General features: G+C 37.2%; 1 protein-coding gene across 4 annotated transcripts; it reads right to left on the reverse strand.

The window, feature by feature from the left end:
- Positions 1-221: 221 nt before the first annotated feature.
- On the reverse strand, positions 222-22,744 carry LOC146483957 (uncharacterized). Of its 4 annotated transcripts, XM_085105286.1 has the most exons (7): positions 16,879-17,137; positions 12,876-12,991; positions 10,931-11,127; positions 8,710-8,813; positions 5,992-6,438; positions 3,564-3,944; positions 222-2,450 (listed from the first exon to the last, which is right to left on the reverse strand). In XM_085105286.1, exons 3-7 carry the CDS (start codon positions 11,086-11,088, stop codon positions 1,840-1,842), a joined length of 1,701 nt encoding a protein of 566 aa, XP_084961412.1. In that variant the 5' UTR covers positions 11,089-11,127; positions 12,876-12,991; positions 16,879-17,137; the 3' UTR covers positions 222-1,839. The 4 variants fall into 4 exon arrangements, with proteins under 4 accessions (XP_084961412.1, XP_084961413.1, XP_084961411.1 ...); XM_085105287.1 differs by lacking the exons at positions 12,876-12,991; positions 16,879-17,137 and adding an exon at positions 21,153-22,744; XM_085105285.1 differs by lacking the exon at positions 12,876-12,991.
- Between the last annotated feature and the right edge of the window lie 15 nt (positions 22,745-22,759).

Genomic DNA, 22,759 nt, shown 5'->3' on the forward strand with positions numbered 1-22,759 from the left:
ATATAGGTATGTGCGGCCCCAAAGGGTATGGTTTTTGGGCAGTTTTGGTCTAAAATAGGGTATAGAGTTTAACCTTTTTGGTCTGAAAGTCTAAAAACGGGTACGGGAAAAATTGCTCTTACAAAGACTTGATAAAGGAAAACGGAATTTTCCTGCTCAACCTTGACATCCCAAGGCGTTTTTCCTCTAATTTCGACAAGTAGAAACATCCAACACATCAATGACAACGCTATGATAGTTTATTTGTGGTGTGTTTTCTAATAATTTACAAATTTGTTATGTTTAAAGCAGAAAAATAAATACTTCAGAATGTCATTATTTTATGCCAAAAACATCACTTTTGAGGCCCGCGGTTGCTCTTAGCTGCCAACCTAATGACAACTGTCTGCGGGATCATTGGTCAGCAGACGGTCACTAGGACAACCAACAGTTGAGTGAAACATATGAGGCATGGGCCAGCAGGCAAGGACCGCTGGTCATTGGCTCTGAAAAAGATATCGAGCAAAATCGAGTACTTTATGCATCAGTTAATTCCAGCAGTGACCCCGTTCTCCCCCGGGGGGGGGGGGGGGGGGCATTAGTGGGGTATTTTTCGTCATTGCCCTTCTCCGAGGTCGGCATTGATCCATCCCAGGGCATTTGAAGGCACTGATAGAAATTACTGATGCATTACACCTACAAACTTGACATCTGATTATTTCCATATTTTCTCCGTCAGAGAGAACACTCCAACCATTTGAATTTTTTGAACAAATTCTGTGTTTAAATAACTTCTGCGTTTTTCATCAATGTAACTAACTATTAGCTATTACGGCCGATTTTGAGAAATCCTAAACCGACAGTTAAATAAATTACTACGCCAACTTTAAAAATCTATTCACTCTGATTGCAAGCCGTTATAACAGCGAATTACTGAAGTAAATAATTCATTATAGTAAGTTTTTATACCAAAATCTCATTTAGAATTCCATGAGAAGTTTTCGTTGGTTTAAAAGCAGAATCTTTTCCGTCTTTTTGTGATAAAGCGTGTCAAAAAAGAGCCGAAAAGACGTGTCTCGTAGGCGATGGCTTGAATATCAGTTTATCGGCTCTAAACAGTTTAGTTGTTTCTTGCCTCCCCTTCCAAACGAGGATGGTGCAAAACCTTTGATATTGGACTTCTCTCTCCAAAAGGCTTGCAAAAACCTCCTTTTATGTTTAAGGTTTTGCAACTTGCCTGAAACTTTTTAGGACAAAAATTAAAAAAAAAACTTTGCGTGGCGTATTGTATCTGCGGTGAAAATGTTTCTGGAGTTTTCTTTTAATTTTTAAACAGTTAAAGTTTTTTTTGATATGAAAGTGTTTTTGTCGCCTGAATTGTATGTGAAAGAGCGGCTTTCATTTGAGGGTCGTAAAACCAACGCCAAAGCAATGACTCAGGCCAATCACAACAGACTCAAACGACACAATGAACCAATCAGAATTCGAAGTAAATGCACGCAGCCGGCGCTAAGCGCGGGAAAACGCGTCCAATGAAGTCACGATTGGGTCTAGTTTTGCTTCTCATTGGTTGGGAAGTGGCGCGAGTTTTGTTAACCAATCTTAGGGCGTAAAGGAAAACGAAAGCAAACTCGAAATTTCTTTCGGCACTCAATTGAAAACCGATCTATTTATGTAGTGGTTTACATATTTTAGTTAGCTTTTGAAGAAAATATTTTGCATTTATTATAATGGAAAAAGCTCTTCCTAAAAAATTGCAGTACATAACACCGCAAAAATTTCATGCCATTAGGTATTCACGTTATCTAATTATGTTTACAAACGCCTACGCCAAATGCCCGAAGATCTAAATAATACTTGTCAAGTTTCGCAATATTCCAATCGTTCCTCTTTCTTTATATATTTCCCGGCAGCCCCAGCGGGCGTCACTACAGCATCAGCTTTCCTCAAGGATCGTAATTTACGAGTTTTAGGCTTGATGTATTTTTTAGAAACCAGTGTTTCGAGACTTGTAGCAGATTGAAACCGGTCTTGTTCAATACTTGTGCTCGAAGAAGCAAATACTTTAGCCACATCCAGTCTCCTATCTGATTCTGGAGTGCCGGGCGTGATGGTAATCTCCGGGGTTTCTACGATTGAATCCGGCCGAGAATGTTCAGAAGACTGGGCATCAGGTAGAGAATGTTCTGACGTATTCGATCTAATACTCGTTCGGTTAAAATCACCGCCTTGATTCACATACCCAACACCACCAACATGTGCAATGGTTGCAGTCAGTCGAACAAGGCAAGAATGGACTTTGTCCTTGTTGCGAGTTTTTCCATATGCGTAATAAGTTCCCTGCGAATCGAGGACGCTTTTAGCGAATAAAACAGCGACTACCGTTAACATGATGACAGAGCAGGCCATCGGTATCCCAATCAATATTCCGAGCTCGGTGGCTCTAGAGTAGGGTAAACTGGCTATACTGTCTGTACAGAAAAAAGAAAAAAAGTTAACTTTTAATAAACTGGACCGATTAAAAACGTGGAAAATGCCAAGTTTTAGCGTTGGGTTCTGTTGTTCAACCAGGATTATGCTGTCTACGATTGGCTTCGATTCAGCTTTGAAGCTTCAATTTCTCTGGTGAAGGTAAGACCATGAGACCCCGTTTAAACAAGTCTCTATTTGACGGTCTAGCGATTATTATAAGTTGCCGGCTTATTTTTCGCCTTTGTGAGACGGAAAATAATGCATAATTCATCTTTGGAACCCAACAATGAAACAGGGGGAGGGGAGGGAAGTGAAGGCAAGATAAAAAAAGGTGGCAACCTTCCCAAGGGATTTGACGAGGATTACAGTTTTACCACTTAAAGTCAACATCTTCTGAAATTGTAAACAAGCACTTCAGAACGCAAATCAACACTAAAATAGTTTAAAAACATCTTAGTTTTTCAAACAGAGGCTACAGTACAGCTGCTCTAGAAATTGCTCCATAGCACACTCAAATCAAAGATTTATCTTTCAAATTAATAAGCTATATTTGATTTTCATAACAACTGATTAACAGAACTAACACTGATGGATGCCATTCGGCGGCCAACAATCGCGTAACCAGGCTCTTTGGCCAGCGATTGGTCGCAGGAGAGACTCTGGTGTAATGGATTTTTTTTACCGCAGGATTTCTGCCTTAAAAGGTCTTAAAACAATGTAGGTGAAAGGCAGAGCCGTTACGGGGCAGCCAATCAAAATAATTAAAATTTTCGATTTTTCCAGAGTCTCTCCAGGCAACAAACCGCTGCCCAAAGAGCCTGAGGACTCTGCATACGAGGTTGAGAGTCCACTTGACAAATTTTTGAACATCTTTTGAAATTTTTCAAAAGACGTTCAGCTGGGCAATCAAATATCTTTAAACATCTGTGGGAGCCAAAGTTCTAGATTTTCACTTTTGCATCTCGAGATTCTGTCTATCACAGTTACATTATTTGATTATATTGGCCATTTTATTGGTTAAACAACAATCTTGGAATTTAAACTCCTTGTGCCTTTATTGTAATAACCCTACGTTTGAGCGTTTCCCTGAAAGTTTTCCAGATCAAACTTACCTTTTTTACAGATGTAAGGTAGTTTTTGTGTGCATGACGTGTCTTCCCACCATCCTTTGTGAATCATTTGCACGCATGCGCCTGTCTGATCTGGCTCTCCTGGTGCCCAGTTCTCATAATTAAGCGGTTTATTATCAACCCAGCGGAGCCTGGAATCAGATGAAAGTCTTTCCATTCCAAGCCATACTCGAACCTTTCCAGGTTGGCCAATAAAAGTCTGAACCCAATTGAAAATTAAATCATTCTCTTCTTTGCTTGCTATCGATATCAGATGCGCTGAATGGATAGTACAAAATCTTTCAGCATGATTGAACACTTTTGCATCTTTTACTATTCTGTAACAAAGACTTCCATCGTGAATCCATTCTTCATCGCAGATACCTGCAAAGGGAAATTAAAGAAATGGGTTAAAGAAAGAAAGAAAAGAAATGGCGCGCAATAACGCACCCTCTAAACTTCCAAGAGTTTCAACTCCAAATTTTGGAGCACAGTAACGCGAAAATAGGACACTTTTACTGATTCGATACTGATTCAGATCGCTGTTAGGCAATCCTAAGAGAAAACAGACTGGGCGTGTCGAGTGAGTGGCAAGCGAGTCCTTGCACTGTTTACCAGGCTTTTGACCAGCTGCAAAATTAAGACGGCAGACCAATCCTAATGGCGGAGATGGCAAATGTCAGTTGTTCTCGACCATTTTATTTTTTGTCACCTTTGCCGTTAGGATCAGTCTGTCGTCTATATTTTGCATTTGAAATAATTTCCTGATCCAAGTCTACAAGTGATCCGGCACCACTCATCGGTTTGTCGCTGTGGTCTTGCAGATTTTAAGTATTTTTTGTTATCAGCTCATGCTTGTGTCAAATCTTGGGAATGGCTAGTGGGGTCCAGGCTCCTCTTTCAAATCTGAACTTGGATAACTTGGATACTTTGTGTTAAAATAAGCAAATGTATCCATACTAAAGAAAGAAATCTCGGAGGCACTGGGTGCTTATCATCTACATGGAAAACCCGGAAATTCCAGTTAGAAAATCAAATGGTACGCATCATTCCATTTGGAGTACTTCTGAAATTATGGGCTTCTGGTCGAAGTGATGCATTTTTATTACTCCTTTTGGGATTTACAGCTGGTGTTCATACATTTTGCATGTTATCCATCTTCTGTTAAGACAAACTAAATCATTTCGGATTTATGCCGAAAATTTATATCCGGGTGCATGGTTTGCGTAAATGGTAAGCACCCACTGTTTACCCTACGGCAGGAAATTTTATCGAGTGTTTTGAATTTGCTGAAGCTAAAGATAATTCTTCCCTTCACGAAGCTAAAGTCAGATAAACTGGGAATAGCATTCAAGAGAATTTACCTTCAGTTGATACAGTGGCTTCTTTCAATAGAGTAATATTCAGCTTCACATTATGGTTTTAGATGACACGGGCAAGGAAAAGTGAATAAATATTTTCACTCATTTCCGTTGTTCTCGATAGAAGCCCATTACATTATATTGTATTGACAAAATTGACGCTGTGCTTTGATATTAGAAGATTGCTTCGAAATAAATTTCAAGCTTGTAGCGGAAAATGTTGTTAATGACGATAACTTGGGGGTCACGTGATCACATGTGTGTGGTGGGGTTCACTTTTGTCTAATTCCCAGGCCATCTTATTTCGCCGCGGTCAGGTTAGACTAGGATTCCGTCCTCCGTGTATTAATAAGATCGACAGCGTTTTCAAACTGGCTCTACTCTAACTTATGTTTATAACATCGCTTTACGTCATCTCCCCCTCAGGGAAATTGATAACATGAGGGAATTGTTCTCCTGCTCATTTCCTATCACCAAACCATTCCGCGTTTGTAATGGGAAATTTCATCAACGGAAATTTAAGCGTTGACATTTTCCGCGTATGCTTAGTGCTCCTAGAGGACAATAACGGATGCCGCTAGGACTCGAAGTTTTTGATAAATTAGCATATCTATATTTTTTTCTGATAATGTTAACCTCACTATTAAGTTTTTCATTGAACTGATCACTGAAACTTTGGACATTCAACTCGACGTTAATTACTTTTTAATATATTTTAATAAAATGGATGTAGTTTTTAGATGCGTTTGAGTGACGAAAGTTGTTTCGGCCATATTTTCTTTACATCCAGTTTTCAATCCAAAACAGTCATCACTGATAAAAACATTTATTATTAGCTGCAAACAAGAGATGACGCCCCAGGGTACGTTTGTTCCATTTTAACTGAAGAGTGATGATCTAACCAGAAAAAATGAATGATTTTCCCTACTAAACGGCTTAAATCGCTTGCCAGTTCAGTTTTGTGGCGATGAAAATAGCGATGGACCCGATCTATTATGCATGCCATGATGAAAATTAGACGGCGCGCCGCAAATGATAAAACCATCACAACAACAAATGTTTTATCTTACCTTGTAGATGCGCTAGCTTTGTGTTGGTGACAGGCATGTTTATTTCAAAATTTGTTGTTTGTGAAGAAGTCTTAGTTCCTTGTGACTCTGTAACACTTGCGTTTAGCGTTCTAGCGAGGTATTCATTCGTGATACTTGATTGAAAACTTGCAATTGATGGCGTATCTCTATGTAAGCTACCCGCTGCACTTGATAGCGAAGGCGTCGGCGAAGCAGTCGCGCTGGAAATCTCCAAGTGTAAAATAGCCGTTGCTAATAATTGCAACTCCAAGGTATAGTTCTTTTTGATCAGCAAATGGATGAGAAATATAAGCATTACTTTTAAGAGCACGTTTTCGAAGTGAAGACGTGAAACTAGCTTGGATCCTTGAAGAACTGTTTTTGACCCTTGTATGACAAGTTGAGAGAGTAATTGAAAACCTGACGTCAGACTATTGATGCCAAAACCTGAAAGAAAAATATAATAGAATGGTAATTTTTAGGTATCGTTAATTGCGATGACATAAAAGTATATTTATACATTGTCCAGCCGGTATGCTGTAAGATATGTTTTCCTGAGTTTCGTAAGGAATTCTCATTTTGGGCAGAGAAATTCTTTATTTTCCTACAATTAGACTACTTTCTGGCTTTATGAAGCATTTATCATCATAGATTCGGCTGGCAAGGAAGTCGCGTCCGTGTTATTGAATTTTGTTTGTACCCTTAGGCATTAGAATAATGGGAATATACAGACAAAACAATCTATACACAGATCGGCCTCTACAAAGAAGCGAGTGAGATACAGAACAATTTTAATATTCAATTTTTCCTTTTAAACAATTACAGCGATAGATGTTTGCCAGATATTGAACTCAAATAAAGTTAACGAACTCGATAAAACTGTAAAGGAATAGAACGTAAGCGTCATATTTATTACAGATTTTTATCGATAAAACGAAAGCTCCGAGTACGAGAGCAATTAACCAATGAGGATGATATGGAAACCTAACTTCTCTGCCAGTGCCATCCTGGCGCCGCTTTTCTTCTCGTATCTTGTCGAGGCCGCCAGATTATAATTACTATCGTTTGCCCCAACTTTGAATTGGTGTATTAAGTCTCGCGATGTGAGAGCACAATGTAATTCAGTAAAGTTGTTCCGATGATGTTGCAAGTTGACGATATTTGAATGAAACACAACACATTTCCTTTATTTTTAATTATTTATTATTTTTTTTAGTAGTCAACGCATCCGTACTTCAAAGTCATTTTCCTGTGAGAATTCTACATAGCTTAAAACAACACATTACGCCTTATGAGATGAGGCCAAGCAGCATTACACATGCGCAGACCGTGACTAGGGACAGACATTCGATCACGTGGAGTCATTCAGATTTATCTTAAACGAGCTTGATCGATCAAGTATCCGAGGTCTCCCTTGAATTGTAAAGCTGGTGGAAGATTTGTTCCTCCTAAACGGAAATCGAATTACCAGAGCCAGATTTGGCTCTCAACTTTAGCGAGCTGGTGTTTGTCTTGGAGGAAAAAAAATTACTGAAGATACCCACGTGTCTGTCTCGTGAGATGTTCGGCGCATGCACGTGCTAGTATTTGAAATTACGTTACTCTTGAATAAAGGAAGGACTACTTGGACAAACAGCAGCAAGATCGGAAGCCGGATCTTTGTGTAGATCAGGATCAGCAATATTGAATAAAACGTAAAACGAAATGCAATGCAGCTGATCTGACAGCTAAAAATGGTAACTTTGTTGCCCAATCAGAAAAACTAACCTTCTTCAGGGCTGCAAAAAGCTAAGTAAAAATGGAAAAAACCGATTGCAATATTTTATTTATAATGGCTTTTGTACACGTTTCTGCTTTCTATGTTTGTGAACTAATCATATTTCATCTTTTCATTGCTATCATTTTAAATATTGTAACCGTTGATTTCAATTTTTACTTAACTTTTTGCAGCCCCTGAAGAAAGTTAATTTTAATCTAACCGAAATATCGGGCGATAAAATTACACTTTTTAGTTGTCCGATCAGCATTTGTTTTTACGTTTTGAAATTACGGACCACCTTATGACGTTATTTCAATGACGCTATTTCATCATAACGCCACTTCTTCAAACGTCATGTCATGTATACAGACCAGAGTATCCACAAACGGAAACAATTTTAAGACAAAAATTTTCGGCTTTTCCGCAAAGCAAGTTTAGGACACAACAAACGTAAACAATGTTTCTTGCCGTTGGAAATAATGTCTAATAAAAGCTGTTACTATTTTGGTTCAATTTTTCACATTCCCAGACTAAAAAAGTTAAGCTTCTTGTCACCAAGAGCTTGTCACCAAGAGTCTGAGAGTGATATCATAATCATATGCCGCCGGGCGAACTGCTACCACACATCAAAAACAAAATTCAATTTGTTGTTGTCCTTGTTGGCCCCAAAAAATGTTCAACTAGATATCATTGGGTGATATCGGTCAGTCCAAATGTCTCTGCTAGCTAGAACTACAGTCAAAGAAAATTGACGCTGTATACATATGTATAAACCTACCAACAAATGGTGCCAAAGCTGAAGACTTGAAGCAAAATTATGCCTGCGCCACGGTGCAATAATGTGGCCGAGTTAGATTGACGTCATTTGGGTTTATCGCTGGGCAACGGCTTTTTAGCTAAATTCAAATAAGTTTACTGTAAATCATGTACATTTTAAGTTAGATTATATTTTGGCTTACCTTCTCTGAAGTGAGTTTCGTAACGCATCAAGTTGTGTAGTGTCTCGTGATATTGGCTCTGACCTTGATTTCCGTTCTTGGATTTTCCATCCAGAAAACAACAACTACAAATGAGTCAGAAAATACTAAATGTGAGTGAATAGTTCCGACTAAAAAAATGTTTTTCCTTTCACTCCCGTCGCCGCGGCTTTTTTGCTTTCTAACTAACAGATATCACTGGCTTTAAAAGTTTAAAAATTAAACTCAGCGTTAAAATAAACAACGTGTGACCTTGCAACCCCAGCGAAATCCTGCCGAAGCACGATCAAACGTTCTTCAATAAACTTGAGCCATTGCCAGTTTAAAAACAAACAGTTTACCGCGCGTTACACCCCAGGAATTTCTCCTATGAAGTGTAAAAGAAGAGTGTAGGCAGAGTCGTGATTTCTGCAATGATTTCAAGGATTTCTCGTCGAGTATTTCTTGAGTCTAACTCGAGGAAGCAGAAACATAACTCCAATGAATAAGGTTTCAAGTTGGCTTGGGTAGGTCAATTGTGGGTGGCTCTTTCCTGCCCAAAATGAAAACTGTAAATTAAATATTAGTTTAATGATGACATGAAACAGATTAAGTAACAAACAACGAAGACTAGACGCTGGAAGTCATGCCAGTCCATTCTCAGTGCAAATACACTGGAAACCTTCATTTTCCGAACGTGTTTTCGGCTGTCTTTGTTTCCAAACAATCTTATCGAACCCCCGATCGAACCTCGGAACCTCTTAGCTACATAAACTTGATTTTGATCAGGCTGAATCATTGTGTGTCTCAATTCAGATTGCAAACGAACAGCATACTGATCACATTTTTTGGCAGCTTGTTGTGCGAGCTCTAGAAAGAGCTGTCTCTCGAAAGTGTAAACTATTTTCTGTGCACGCACAAAACAAAAATGCAGTTTTGATTGATTTTAAAAGCTAAATTGTAAAATTTTACTAATTTTATGCAATGTACGGGCCAAGTTTTCAACAAAAATTACCAATAATTGATAAAAAAAGAGAGAGAAGTTGAAAAAATGAGTTCTTATCGAGTCTGGTAAATTCTGGGCCGTTCAGCTAATAGTTGTACAAATGACCCATTATTAGCTAGCGTGTAGTTAAGGAACTTTTCAAAAATTTGGTTTTCTCTTTTCGAGTATGCCTTTGTCAGTTACTGAAAATACATCTATAATTTGTTCACCGGGATTAAAACATTTCTTTCTGTTATTTATATGTACTGTAATGGGATTCCTTCTCAGCTGGCCCCAATTTTCTCTTCACGATGCTGGCCGAATTGTTTGAACAGCTTTCGGGCGAAAAAATGGGGCCTCTGATTGCGTCCGTAGTCCGTATAATTCAAAGTTCGGTATATGTCAGTCTTTAGAATTGTCTGGAGTGCCTTTTAATACGGAAATGAGCAGGTTATGGACTTGCGCCTATAGCCTATGAAATAGCCTATGACAAAAATTATTTTGCTGTTTTGCATTGAAAAGGAAGACGACATTAAAGTTGCGTTCGGTTGACCGTGTTCCGGAATAAGAATTAGCGGAACAGCTGTTAGATTTCTCTTTTAAGTAAATTTGGGAAGCCATTTCTGTAAACAATTTGCTGACAAATGATAATTTAAGAGCGATTTTGTACTCCAGTAACTCCAGAAACCTCTTATGAGAGATTTCTTATATAATTATTGTAGGTATATTCGGAATAGGGTCAATCAAACGCACCATAAGGCTACTCCAAAGGTTCCCAGGGCAACAATATATTTTGTTTAGCCCGGACATGCATACAGGGCAGCTCCAATCGAACTTCCGAGACTTCAATACCATTCCTGCACGGGCCCGTATCTTGAAATTCGCAATAACTTTTCGGCCCAGAAATTAAGAGTCAGATTTTTTTTTCAAACCCATTTTTTATCGATTGGTGTCAAGTTTACGTCTTAGCTTACTCAGTTTATTCGATGAAATTGTAAGAATTCTAGACTTAAATCTTAAACCTTAAGGAATAATGAATGAATTTCAGTTAAGGAACCTTGCACACATAAAATTCGAGCCCGGTAGGTCAACGGGACATGAGAAACAGGCCCCCAATTAGCGGTAAAGAATAGTTGAATTTACCGGCCACAGCGGCAGCAATGCATGAATGAAAATTTTATTTAGTTATTTATTTATTTATTTCATTATTTGGCTATATACATCATCTTACTAACACACCTCACATCCACATTGTTGAAGCGCCGTTTCATCGGAGGTAAGTGCCGCTGACCGGGTACTATATTTGGAGTCATATCCGGTACCCTCTGATGTAGGTGCCAGGAAAGAATGTCTACTAAAGACCCCAACACGAGGATCGCACTAATAGAGCTACGCATGGCTCCATGAATTCCTGACTCAAGAACAACATGAAGAAACTGAAAAAAAATGGGTTGAGTGCATCACGGAATTATAAGTATGAATTAACTAAGAGATATTTTCGTATATCTACGAGATGTGCTACACCTTGACCAGCCCGCATGCAGGGCGAGTCAAATTAGAAACAACAAACTAAAAAAAAAAAAAAGAAAAAAGAAAAAATTCCATATACAATCCAAAACAGGCGAAAAGGAGATTGATCACCAAACATAAACTTTTATCATGAGTAACAAGAAAAGCATAGGGTAACATGTAACTTGTCGGGAGACGGGAGCGCAGTAGCAAACTGTTTGTTTGTTTGTATGTCTGTAAAAATAACTGCCAAATAACTGTCAAAATTCCTGCGCGCTGATTGGCTCCTTGTTATTGTCTATAAGAACACAGACAAATAAATATGACGTCAGATGTAACGCGCGCGCTTTCTGAACTGAAAATAAAGCCAATTCCGCGTGACGACCGACGGCAGTTTTCTATGGTCTACAATCTTAAAGACCATGAAATGTCGTCATAAAACGTTAAAAAGTCAAGTGGAACCACGAGCCGCAGGCGAGTGGTTCCACTGTCAAGAGTATGGAACAAAGAAAACTGTCAGCGAATCACGATTTGTCAAGTACAAAATAGTATAGTACCGCAAACCAGTCGACAGTGTTTTTTCTGAGCTCTGATTGGCTACTAAATCTCTGGATACTAGTATTTACTGTTCATCTCACAGTATTGTTCTGAATTTCGCGCGACTTCTTTCACTAAATTGGCAGAAATAAATGACAAATTAGGGCTGGCTATCGACTGGTTTGGCATGTACTAAAACAATTATCCACCTCAATGCGATGAATAATTGGTAAATATTGGTACAACTCCGCAACATGTTAGTACACTTTTTGCGAGTAATTTCGAAATGTTTGGCTAGGTGGAGTTATGCACAATAACACGTGACATACTTTACTTAAAGTTACAATCTGGTGATTGGTAGTATGTTACACATCTCAAAGTAAACGAACGCCAGTCTATTGCGGCATTCAACCGAGCGGAATTTATGTGTCACTCAAACCCGACGATTATGACATTTCCCTTAAGGGAAAATCAATAACTGTAAATCCCGCTTTTTAATCAAAGATAATCATTCACCAGACATATTTTCACCGGAACGAATATTAAGTATTTGAAAAAAAAAAGCATAAATATGTTCAACTTTTGCAACATTTCTGAGTGTTGCTATAAATATTAGTTCCTCAAAACATTTCCGTATTATATCCAAACAGTTGACAACTAAAATGTGCGTATAACGTAATAAGCAACAATAACATGGCAAGGAATGTATAAGGATTAATCGAATCTTAAAATCTTATCTCTTGTTCATTGTTACTGGTGAAAGGAAATTAACTCGGACGAGCCTTTAACTGCTAACAGAATGACTTTGAAACTTACTGCAATGTTACAGACCATAAATTTTGTGTTGGATAACAATATGGTGCCGAAATGAATCAAATATTAATGGCAGCCGTTTAGAGGTATGAGAAACTTATGGCACTAATAACATTACGTACTGTAGGCCGGATGAAATGAGGCGACGCATGACACACATGTTGCCTCAAACGACAGTTTTGGTCTGATTGCGGGAAAAGCTTCGACGCGTTTCAAGCACTTGAGTAAAACAACAATTGCTAAGTTAGATTTGGTACTGACATTTAGAACACATTCCTGCAAAACAAACCGTGCTTCGAATAAAACAATACCAAATATTGCATACCTAGGTAAAGTGAAGGCTTCTTTTCCAATATGAGCCGGTCAAATATGGAGTGTTGTGGACTCCTGTGATGAACTTATCTTCGGCAGAAACCTTTGCATCCGCAATGAAGTCATAAACTAAAAAAGTATGTAAAAGGTTTTGATCGAACAATGAACAAATGCCTAACGCATCCAATGTCTATTGTCTTGATAACTCTATTAATATTTGCATAAGAAAGAGACCTGGAAATAGCTTCAAGAAAATGATGGTCGATCAAAAACACCAAAGAAACTCGATTAAAATATTTGGTAATTCATTCCTGATAATTGATTGCCTTTCTTTTCATGCCTTTTCAGCCGCAGATCTAAAAGATGCATTACTCTTGTAGAAACGCGTTTGAACAAAAACTTTAATTATATATATTGTTGTTAAAACATGACATCTGCAAAAAAATATATGTATAATAATGAAAAAAGTTGTCTTTCGAATTGTCGCTAAGTTCTGTAGCAAATGCTGGTTGTAAGTAACTGCATTAAACAATTTGCATGCAAATAAATTTATTCAGCCGGGAAAAAGCTAGAATGGAGTTCAAATAAAATGTAGAAAGTTTAAAACTTTCGCAGTTCTTAATTTAATCATATTTCCCAACCAATCAGGGCTTAAACATAAATCATAACAATTCTGACTGCAAGCAACTGCTATGAATAAATCGAAGAAGTTGTTTGACTTTCAGTAGCGTAATTAAATTTAAAGGTATTAAAAAAAACATAATATTTTTTTAAAGCTACTGAAACAGAACACAGTCGTGTCGTGAAATAAATTCTTGGTTATTAGTACTAATAAACCTGGTTTATTTGTACGATTACGAAAAAATATTTTGTTTCGAAAGTAAAATGTGAAATGTTTTAGAAAAAACCTTTTGGAAAACACCACTTTTCTAAGAAAAAAGAAAAACATTCAAATGAAAATTTGCTTGACACATTCACGTAAACTCGTTTATTGTTTTCGCGTGCACTCGAATTCCATAATTTCACGACGAAAACAAAGCGGCTACACTTCAGGTTTATCGATGATCAGCCAATATTCAAAAGAATTGTCCCTTAGGTGCACAACAGTATTAACAAGTATTAAACATTGAAAACCTCTTTGTTGGAGGTCTACAAATGGACACTCTAAAATAGGCAGTCCTCAATAACTGATTTGCTTAATTTCTTGTCGAACGAGTCTGCCCTAAATTCTTTTTCTAGTGCTATACCAACTTATTCATGGCTGAAAGAAATAATTCATGATCAAGATAAACGATTGAAGCAGTTATTAATCATTCAAAGCAATAGGACTAAGCAATTTTTTCACAAAACCGTAGATAATTGTCCGTGGCTAGGTTAAATTTCTATTGATTTAAACAAATCGACCTTTTTGCTTTTTCATAGTGCCGGAAGAAACTCGAAAATAACTGAGCAGATAGATCGAAATAAAATTAAATAAGATTAAGATTATCGTTATTTAAGTGATTGGATTATCTCTGAAGTTGATAATTACTCTGTGTTTATCATGATTGATAATTGGTAGCAGCTAATATACGTTAAACGGTTTCATATCCATCATGATGTAATTTCGTAACTTTAATCACACTAGTTCTGAGAATAATCTTACTTCTACACTCTCACGAGCTGGTTTTGTAATCTTCGTATGAAACAATTGCATAACAATAAAAACAACACCTTTCATAATAATAAAAATCAAGTTTCGCAGTCTTCTTTTTAATACAACTGAATACAAACCGCGGAAAAAATCCTCGCATGATCAGTCTACATACTCTCCAAACTTTGAAGCATACTTAAAGGTTTGGTGTTGGTAAATGAAATAATACTGAACTGTCAGTACAAGTGTCAAAAGATTGTACGTGATCATAAGTAAAAAGAAACGAAGATGGCTGCTATAATTCATTAATTCAATTTTGAAAAATTCTTATTATTTTTGCTTATAGTAATCATGGTTTATACATTTTTAATTGTAATCAATGGAATTGAAATAGTACTGGGAGCCCAAACACAATATTACGACCTTCTTCTTCTTTTATGCATAGTACTTTTATAAAGTTGAGTTTTTATATTTTATATTAATTTCTTGCACGTGGCCACAGAAATCGGCTACACTGCTGTGGTGTACGTGTTCTTTGCAATTATTTTGTTGGTGATTCAAATAAATCCTAAATAAATGCATTCCAGCTGTTTCAGTGACTCTTTGATTGCCAAAAGTCACATTTTTACCAAGAATGCCAACCTAAAATTAATATTCCAGTGTTGTTTAAACTTACTCTAGAAGTGAATTGAAGTGAACTTAAAAAAGGGCCAACGTTTTCAAATCCTCCCGATTAGTGCCGTGTAAAATTCGCTGAAAGCTCATTAACTTTTGCTCTTACTTCAAGAATTCGCTAGATCGGCTTGAACTCTTACTTTTGATATTATATCAGGAGGGGTACATATTCACAGTTTCATAATAATTTTGACGAAATACCATCAAAATCCCTGTTAAGGGTGTCTTACCCATTGAATACTGTACATTTCGTGACTGCAATTTTTTAGTTAGTTTGGCCACTTATCCTCGTTGATTAGTCGATTTTAACTAATCAAGCTCCACTCCTTTGAGCTGCGCAACATGATTAAATTTCATCACACAATAAATTCTGTGCAAAATTTAGTTATTCAAATTTTCCTTCCAACACATTATCAATTGTTTCACTCTGTGAGACTAACACCATTTGGCATCCCGCAGAGAGAAATGTTAAGTGATAATTATCCAGAATTGTTCGGAAACGTCAGAAGCAATTTTAAACAAATTAAGACGAATTTCAAGCCCACATGAAGATGAAGTTACATGATTTTTCTTTATAAAAAATATTCCTAATCATATGTTGGATCACAGCGATAGTTACTCAAACGCTGTAGATATTGCATCTGGTGAAACAAACGCAAATAGTCTTTACGTAAATACTCAAATTCAAAGAAATCTCATTACCCGTACTTTGATTCAACAATGTTCTTGATGTGCTTGTTAAGTTTGATTTATGATGCATTATTTAAAACTTTGAGTATGATATTACCGAGATCATACTCAAACATTTTCGTCTTTGTACGATCTGGAACTGTAAACGATGATCGCGAAACGAAACATATTAAAAAATTCATGTAAACGACTGCGTAGCATCTTGTATCTATGGTTTTAATTACGTCAAAAACTTTCATGAAAGAATCTACTTCTCTCTTACCCTAAAGTGACCAGCTTGAATTCAATAAATGTGTACAAGTAATGCAAAGACTGGCATTAACACTAATACATCGAATTTGGAACAAAATAACAGAAGTATTGATGAAAGCATATGCTCATTGAATTTGCAAAGTAGTACGCAGAAAAATGACAATAGCAAAGCAAACAAATAATGGATGCTCTTTGGGAGAACACTCGCTGTAAGGTTCTTCGTTCGAGTTGTCATTACTTAAGATACAAAACCGCATGAAAGCAATTATAAAGTTTCTGAAACAGCAATTAAAGAGTTTGACACCGTCCAAGTGCAATCTCGAAGCACACGAATTATAAATTACCCACAAGCAAATATACGGCATAGAGGATCTAGAGTCATGGTGTGCGAACATATGGCTTCAGTACTTAAAGAGTTATCATGGTGTTTTCCTAGCTATTTCTTACATTAATTTATCGCTAGTTTTAATCAAGTCGCTGCCGACAGGATTCCAAGTAACGTCCAATTGGGGTATTATGTTAAAAAACAGGAGATCACTGAAGGGATTTGAAATTCTAATTTGTTCGAGTTGTCTCGATTGCTATATCGACATGCCACCTCTATACAATTAATTGAAATTCATCTAAGATGCTCGTTCTTAGGGAATATGTTTGACAAACAAACGAGCGCTTGTCGGTACCTTTTGCTATGGACTATTCACTTTAAAATCTCGTTACTTCCTAATCCTGTACATCATGAATGATATATACGTTGAAGTTCAGTTACCTTTGGCCTTACACTTATGCTGTGATTTCCATCCGTGACTTTCACACTGCCTCACTGAAGCGATCTATAGCGGCTGTTAAAACTAATATATTTCATGCTGTGCTCCTCTCTTTGGCTGTTATTTCGAATTTCAATCAATCCATTTTTATGCGATAATAAGCTTCGAAGCCATTTGTTTGAAAGCGTTTCGCCTGAATGCGTTACTCAAACGCATTACGTCGACAAACTATTGATGCGAAGCGACTTGTGTCGTATACGTGGAGGGCCAAATGATTTCTTTTAAAAGATTAGAAGGTGTTAATCTGAACAAAAGCTTTCGAATAGTGAATAGATGTGTCATTTCTGTGTTTACTTTGCTCATTTTCAAGGAGCTGCCCAATTCATGCAATCGGAAATCAAACATATGATTTAAAATTGATCATTCAATTCAATGAATTGGCGGAAAAAATAGAGTGAATGTTACTTTGATATAAAACAGTGGCTAGATACAATATAAAGCAATGATGTTTTCCTTAAGAAAAATTCAAAGCGTTGTTAAAGTTACATTTAGAGGGCACTATTAGGTCAGTTTGCAAAATAGGATGATTCTAAAGATGTAATTAACGCCTTAAATCGCAAGTTTAAATTGCAGTCATATATCTTCTCTCCATCTCAGCGGCGAAAATAAATAAAGATAAAACAATGACCTTCACTGATTTTTTTTAAGACTCAAAGCAATGTTACAATAGACATCCCAGTGATTCATTGTTCAGTCGTAATTTCTAGATTTCTCGGGTTACGTAAATATAGTTTATGGAAAACCGGACACAGTAAGCATTTATATTCAGACATTTTAGTAAGGGAACTCAGTGATTTCAAGTAATAAGTCATGAAAAAAGTGACGAATATTATCAGAATTGAGCCCAAGTCTCAGCTAGTCACTAAACATATAATCTTTTGGCGGCAGATTAAGTAGTAGAGGAAAATTGTGTCGGTGGCCAAAGAATTACAGAAACACTCAATCAAATTAAAGTTTGTGTGAACGAGATATCTTTGTGTAAGCACGACGACTCGTTCTTCCGCTGTTGTGTCGAGTTTGCATAATTGCAAACTCTTACGAGTGTTTTCTATAAATTCCACAGATCCACGGTTTTCTTTATAAACTAGCAACCCATGAAAAATTATCCGTGTTTCCATAGGGTTTTTGAAACACGCCTTTCGGCCATCCGCTCCGTCTTGCCGCATGTGAACTCACGTGCACTGCGGACTCGGCGCTAGGCGCAGTTCCTAAGAGATTAGGCACCACGTTTACGGCAAACGTGAGATTCACGTTTATACTTTCTTGAAAAAAATTAGTCCATTGATGAGAATGAGTTTGAATTTTTTGCTGGTTTCATTTTCTTTAACTCACCTCGTCAAGTTTTTTTCGTTCGCATAAAAGTCAAAATTTATCAATAATAGATTGCGAGCAGTCGTTCTTTTTTCTTCAGATCACGCTTGCAAAGTGGCGGTAAAATTATGCAAATTTTGAAAAGCTTCGTCGCTCGCTCGGACCCAACGCGCGCTACAGAACAGACTGTGCGGAGTCTATATCAATTACAATTTGATCTGAATTGCGAGGGCGCCTGAATGTCCAGTTTATTTTACTTGTCCACGACGTTTACTAACCTGTCGATCATATCAGCGCAATCATGATGCATACATGCACTGAGGCGGTAAAATGACCCTAGTTTGTTTCACGAGTTTGAAAATCTTGAAACCAAGGCTTACCTCCAACCGTTTGTGTGGACTAGACTCTTTAAGGGCGATGTTTAAGGTTTTTTAAACTGATTAAAAAAGGTTTTAAAATGGTGGGGGAAATATTAACATGATGACCACGTATGCGAAGCTGTGTCTGAGTCGAATCTGAGGAAAGAATCAAGTTTCAAGGTAACAAAACTGCGCTCACAAGCCTCAAACAAACAAACAAACAAACAAAAAACAACAACGAAAAACACAGAACTAAAAAGTACATCATTTTGACACTTTTCATTGTGTTTAAAAGGCCCTAAGAATCCGTATCTTTAGAACAAAGAAAGGATGATTTGATAACCGCCACATCAAAACACGGTCGACTAACACAGAACAAAGGATGGTAAGCCTGCACTGAAATAAACTGGACTAAACTGCTAAAGCCCCGTCTACACGTATGTTTTATCGATCGTTTGTAATGGAAAACAGAGATTTTTCAAAATGCAAGCTTTTGGTCCAGATCTATGTGTTTGCATTCAGGTTTTGGTATCCACACGTAAATGATTGCATTACTTTCAAGTGACCCCTATCGATGATCGGTCAGGTGATCGTAGAGTAAGATTTACGTTTTGATTTGTCTAGATTTGATTTGTTTGCAAGAACACGGACGCACGAATTACGAGAATAACCGCAGAAAGTTCTCCAAACTCGTTCCCCTGCAGGGCCCGCTCTCTTTCTACCTCGAGGGACTTAAGAGAGCGGACCCTGAGAATGAGGTTGAAATTTACCATAATGTGGCCAATCACAAAACCTTGCTAAAAGTCTTACATCAGCCAATAGGCGCGCGCTCTTGTTTTAGATCAGAAATGACCGCGTAATAAAAACCAAATTTGCCGTCCCAATCTCCGCGCAAATCATCACTATGACAAGTTTTGAAAACATTTTAATTTTGTACGGGATAACTGATATCACACTAGGTTTAAAACAAATAGATTGCATTTCGCCGTGCGTCTGTACTCTGATAACGCACAGAGGACGCCAAAACGTGATAAGAACATCAGTCGCTAGCCGTACGCCTTCATGTTCAGTCTTACCACTTAATATGTTCGTTATCAGTCGGCCGAATGGAATCTATATGCTAAGTTCGGTGCCTCCCAATAAAGATTTTTTTTTTTGAGCAGTGCGGGAAAAGCAGATCTTAGCGAGGGATTTTGAAATTCAAAAAGAAAACTGGGAGTAACCACGCATTTTTTCAGAGATAATAAAACTGTTACAATAATAATTTTAAAGAAGCTTTAAAATACAAAACAATTTATGGAATTTTTTTCTTCTAAATTGAAGCTTAATTATCTCTGGAAAATGCGTGGTTACCACCAATTTTCTATTTAGATGTCAATGTCACTTACTAAGATCTTTCATAAACCGCGCAAAATATCTTTGAATTAGTAGACAGAGTTCATGGGACCATTTCGAGATGCGCAGAACATATGTGAGGCACCTTCCCGCCCTAAAATACTGCAAAAAGTAACCGACTTCCGCGCAAATTATGTAATCGAGGCTAATGGTTGGAACATTTCTCATTTTATAACATTTATATACCGTATATTTTTAGTCACGCTTAGTGTTAAATTGCAGCAATTTAATTATTTTGAAAACGGGTTTACACGGTAGTTTCGCATACGTAGTAGAAAGGGATGACAAAGTTGTGGCCTCCCTTTTATTTGTTGTTTCTGTTATTGTCGTTTTTTGGGGCTTGGAATTCCAACTGGGATTCAGTAATAATTGCTTTTCATTTTCGCCTTTGACAGCCATTGTGCAACAACATTACGTTCATGACGAATTTGTTGATCTTTGAACTGCGATTAAAATGCAGATTCGAACAGGTGAAAAGCAAAACATAAACAAGTTCTCAATTACAATCGCATGAAAACGCTTTTCTTTGTAAGATGTACCCTGAAAAAACTCTCTGTTTATCTTTGCGCGTTCAAGATATACAAGCGATATACCGGGAGACAGTCCTCGTATCTTCCCCCTTTTTTATATCCGAAATGTTAACAGACATAGGAAAAGCCTAAAGTGATTCTTATCATTTGCATTTTCATTTCAGAGTTGAAATAAAAAAGTTAAAATATACTGGCGTGATTAAAAAGAAAAGTCGTAAGGATAAAAGCATGATCTTTATGCATTAAAAATCGCCGGTGTTCTTGAAAGATTGTACCATCGCATATTTATTTAAATTTCTTTTCAGTGAATTATTGAGGTCTGCTCTTTTCTCCTTTTCTTCCTGTTTAGTATAATCTGAAATATTGAACACGCAAAGAAAACAACTGCATGTCGCACAGTTGCACTTAAAATATACTATGAACTAATCCCTCACTCCATTTCAAGGTTTAAAAATTTGCGGGAAAAGGTGTCGTGCTGAGTTTTAAGACATACACAACTTTGTGTACCATGAGAAGTTCTCGCCATAGAGAGTTATGCATAAAAAAGAATTTTCAAAAAACTGTGCCATTAACTAGGATAAAAAAGAGACTAAAAGAAATAAATTCGCGATACGTACTTACCGGCCGTGCAAGGTACACAGAAAAGCTCAGATTGTTGTTACCAAAACAAACACGCAACCTGCAGCGACCGTAAAGCAGTTCATTTGCGTTTCACACAAGTTCGCTTGAAACACAAGACCGGATGAAAAAAAGTCTTTCGCCTCAGTTTCACCGCGAATCTAATTGCTCAGTGTGTTGTTTAGAATTAGGGAACCCTAAATATTCTATAGGCGGATATCAAGCTTCCTTTGACGAAATAACCGCCCTAATAAACGCGATATGAAGTCGCGCGGATGAATAATGAAACTATAACACGACCGTCCGCTCAGGTCAAAGCTATTAAATTTACAAAGATATTTCCTCTTTGGTGTTAAGATTATCTCGGTTATTGTATTTAAATGCGTCTACTTCGAATGTATTCAAAGAGATTGTCAAAATATGGGTTGTAAAAAGGAAACAGAGATCACATTTCATTAATATAGAAAGGGAAAAACTGAAAAGTTATATGAATGTGATATTTGAATTAACTTCGTTGACTGTCTTGACTATGAAGTACCTTGAATAAAGAACATGTATTATGATGAATAAACATTTTTATAGAAAAATTGCGACACAAGGCAATAAATCTTATTAAAATACGCCCGACTGCACGAAAACGGAATCAGAAGTGACAGAACAGAAACAAAATGGCATCACTATTCATTCGTTTGATTTGAAAGCACAAAGTTAAGTTAGATGGCCTTGTTTGCCCACATGCACGCTTTAAAACATATTCAGGGTATTAGTAAAATCCTTTTGTTGCTGGATCCGGTAAAGAACAGAACAATATTGAAGAAAATCATCAATACTTCTAGTTCGGTGAAACATCTGCAGCTATGCAAATGACAATTGAGTTTCTTATCAGCTGCGCTGCCATGATCGTAAAGATAATTTTAACGAGGTAATGGTTAAGTTTCGCGTAGTGTGGTTTGCCGCATAAGAACTTTGGATAATCATCTAAAAAGTATACATCGTTTTCATTTTAATTTTATGCTTTTTCGATGCTTTAGAAGACGTTTTGTACATTCGCTTTTCAAACAAAAGCGATACGGAGAAGAAGACAGAGAAACGAAGCAATCTTTCTTCCAAGATACAATTTAAGCCTTGCACGAGAAAACTGTAAAACGTACAGCTTACAAATTAACAATCACAACTCCACGAATCAGGTCAGGCTAACCCAATCCTTGTCCCCAGGCCTTTGCAGGTACTGGCTGCAAGGATGAGACCGCTAACCATTTACTCTTACGCCGCCACAATAGCTATCACGTGACCTTCTCTTCCACTGGACCCAGTGCCTACGATTTATCTTGGTTAGAAGTTAAACAATTAAAAACCCGTGGGGACGACTCTAGGGACAAGAACGAGTTGTCCGAAAACCGATTCAATATTAGAGAGATTTTGAAATGCGTTTAGGGCAAACGTGAGATTCGCGTTTATGTTTTCTTTAAAACAATTAGTACACAGATGAGAATAGCGCAAAATAATTCTGACCTTTGATGCTAGCGCAAAACTACTCAATTTTACTGAGAAACTGAAAACAGCGAGCGGCAAATGTAGGATAAACATGGTCACGTGGTCACTCCTCACGT

This window comes from Pavona decussata, unplaced genomic scaffold (assembly GCF_977016875.1).
Source record: "Pavona decussata unplaced genomic scaffold, jaPavDecu1.1 SCAFFOLD_37, whole genome shotgun sequence".
Taxonomy (NCBI): domain Eukaryota; kingdom Metazoa; phylum Cnidaria; class Anthozoa; order Scleractinia; family Agariciidae; genus Pavona; species Pavona decussata.

Bases quoted from the DNA above. Each gene is read 5' to 3' on its own strand.
- LOC146483957 (XM_085105287.1), bottom strand. From the start codon at position 11,088: ATGCGTAGCTCTATTAGTGCGATCCTCGTGTTGGGGTCTTTAGTAGAC. The intron at 6,439-8,709 runs GTAAGCCAAAAT...TTTTTCTTTCAG, and splicing joins CGAAACTCACTTCAGAGAAG to GTTTTGGCATCAATAGTCTG. The intron at 2,451-3,563 runs GTAAGTTTGATC...TTTTCTGTACAG, and splicing joins ACCTTACATCTGTAAAAAAG to ACAGTATAGCCAGTTTACCC.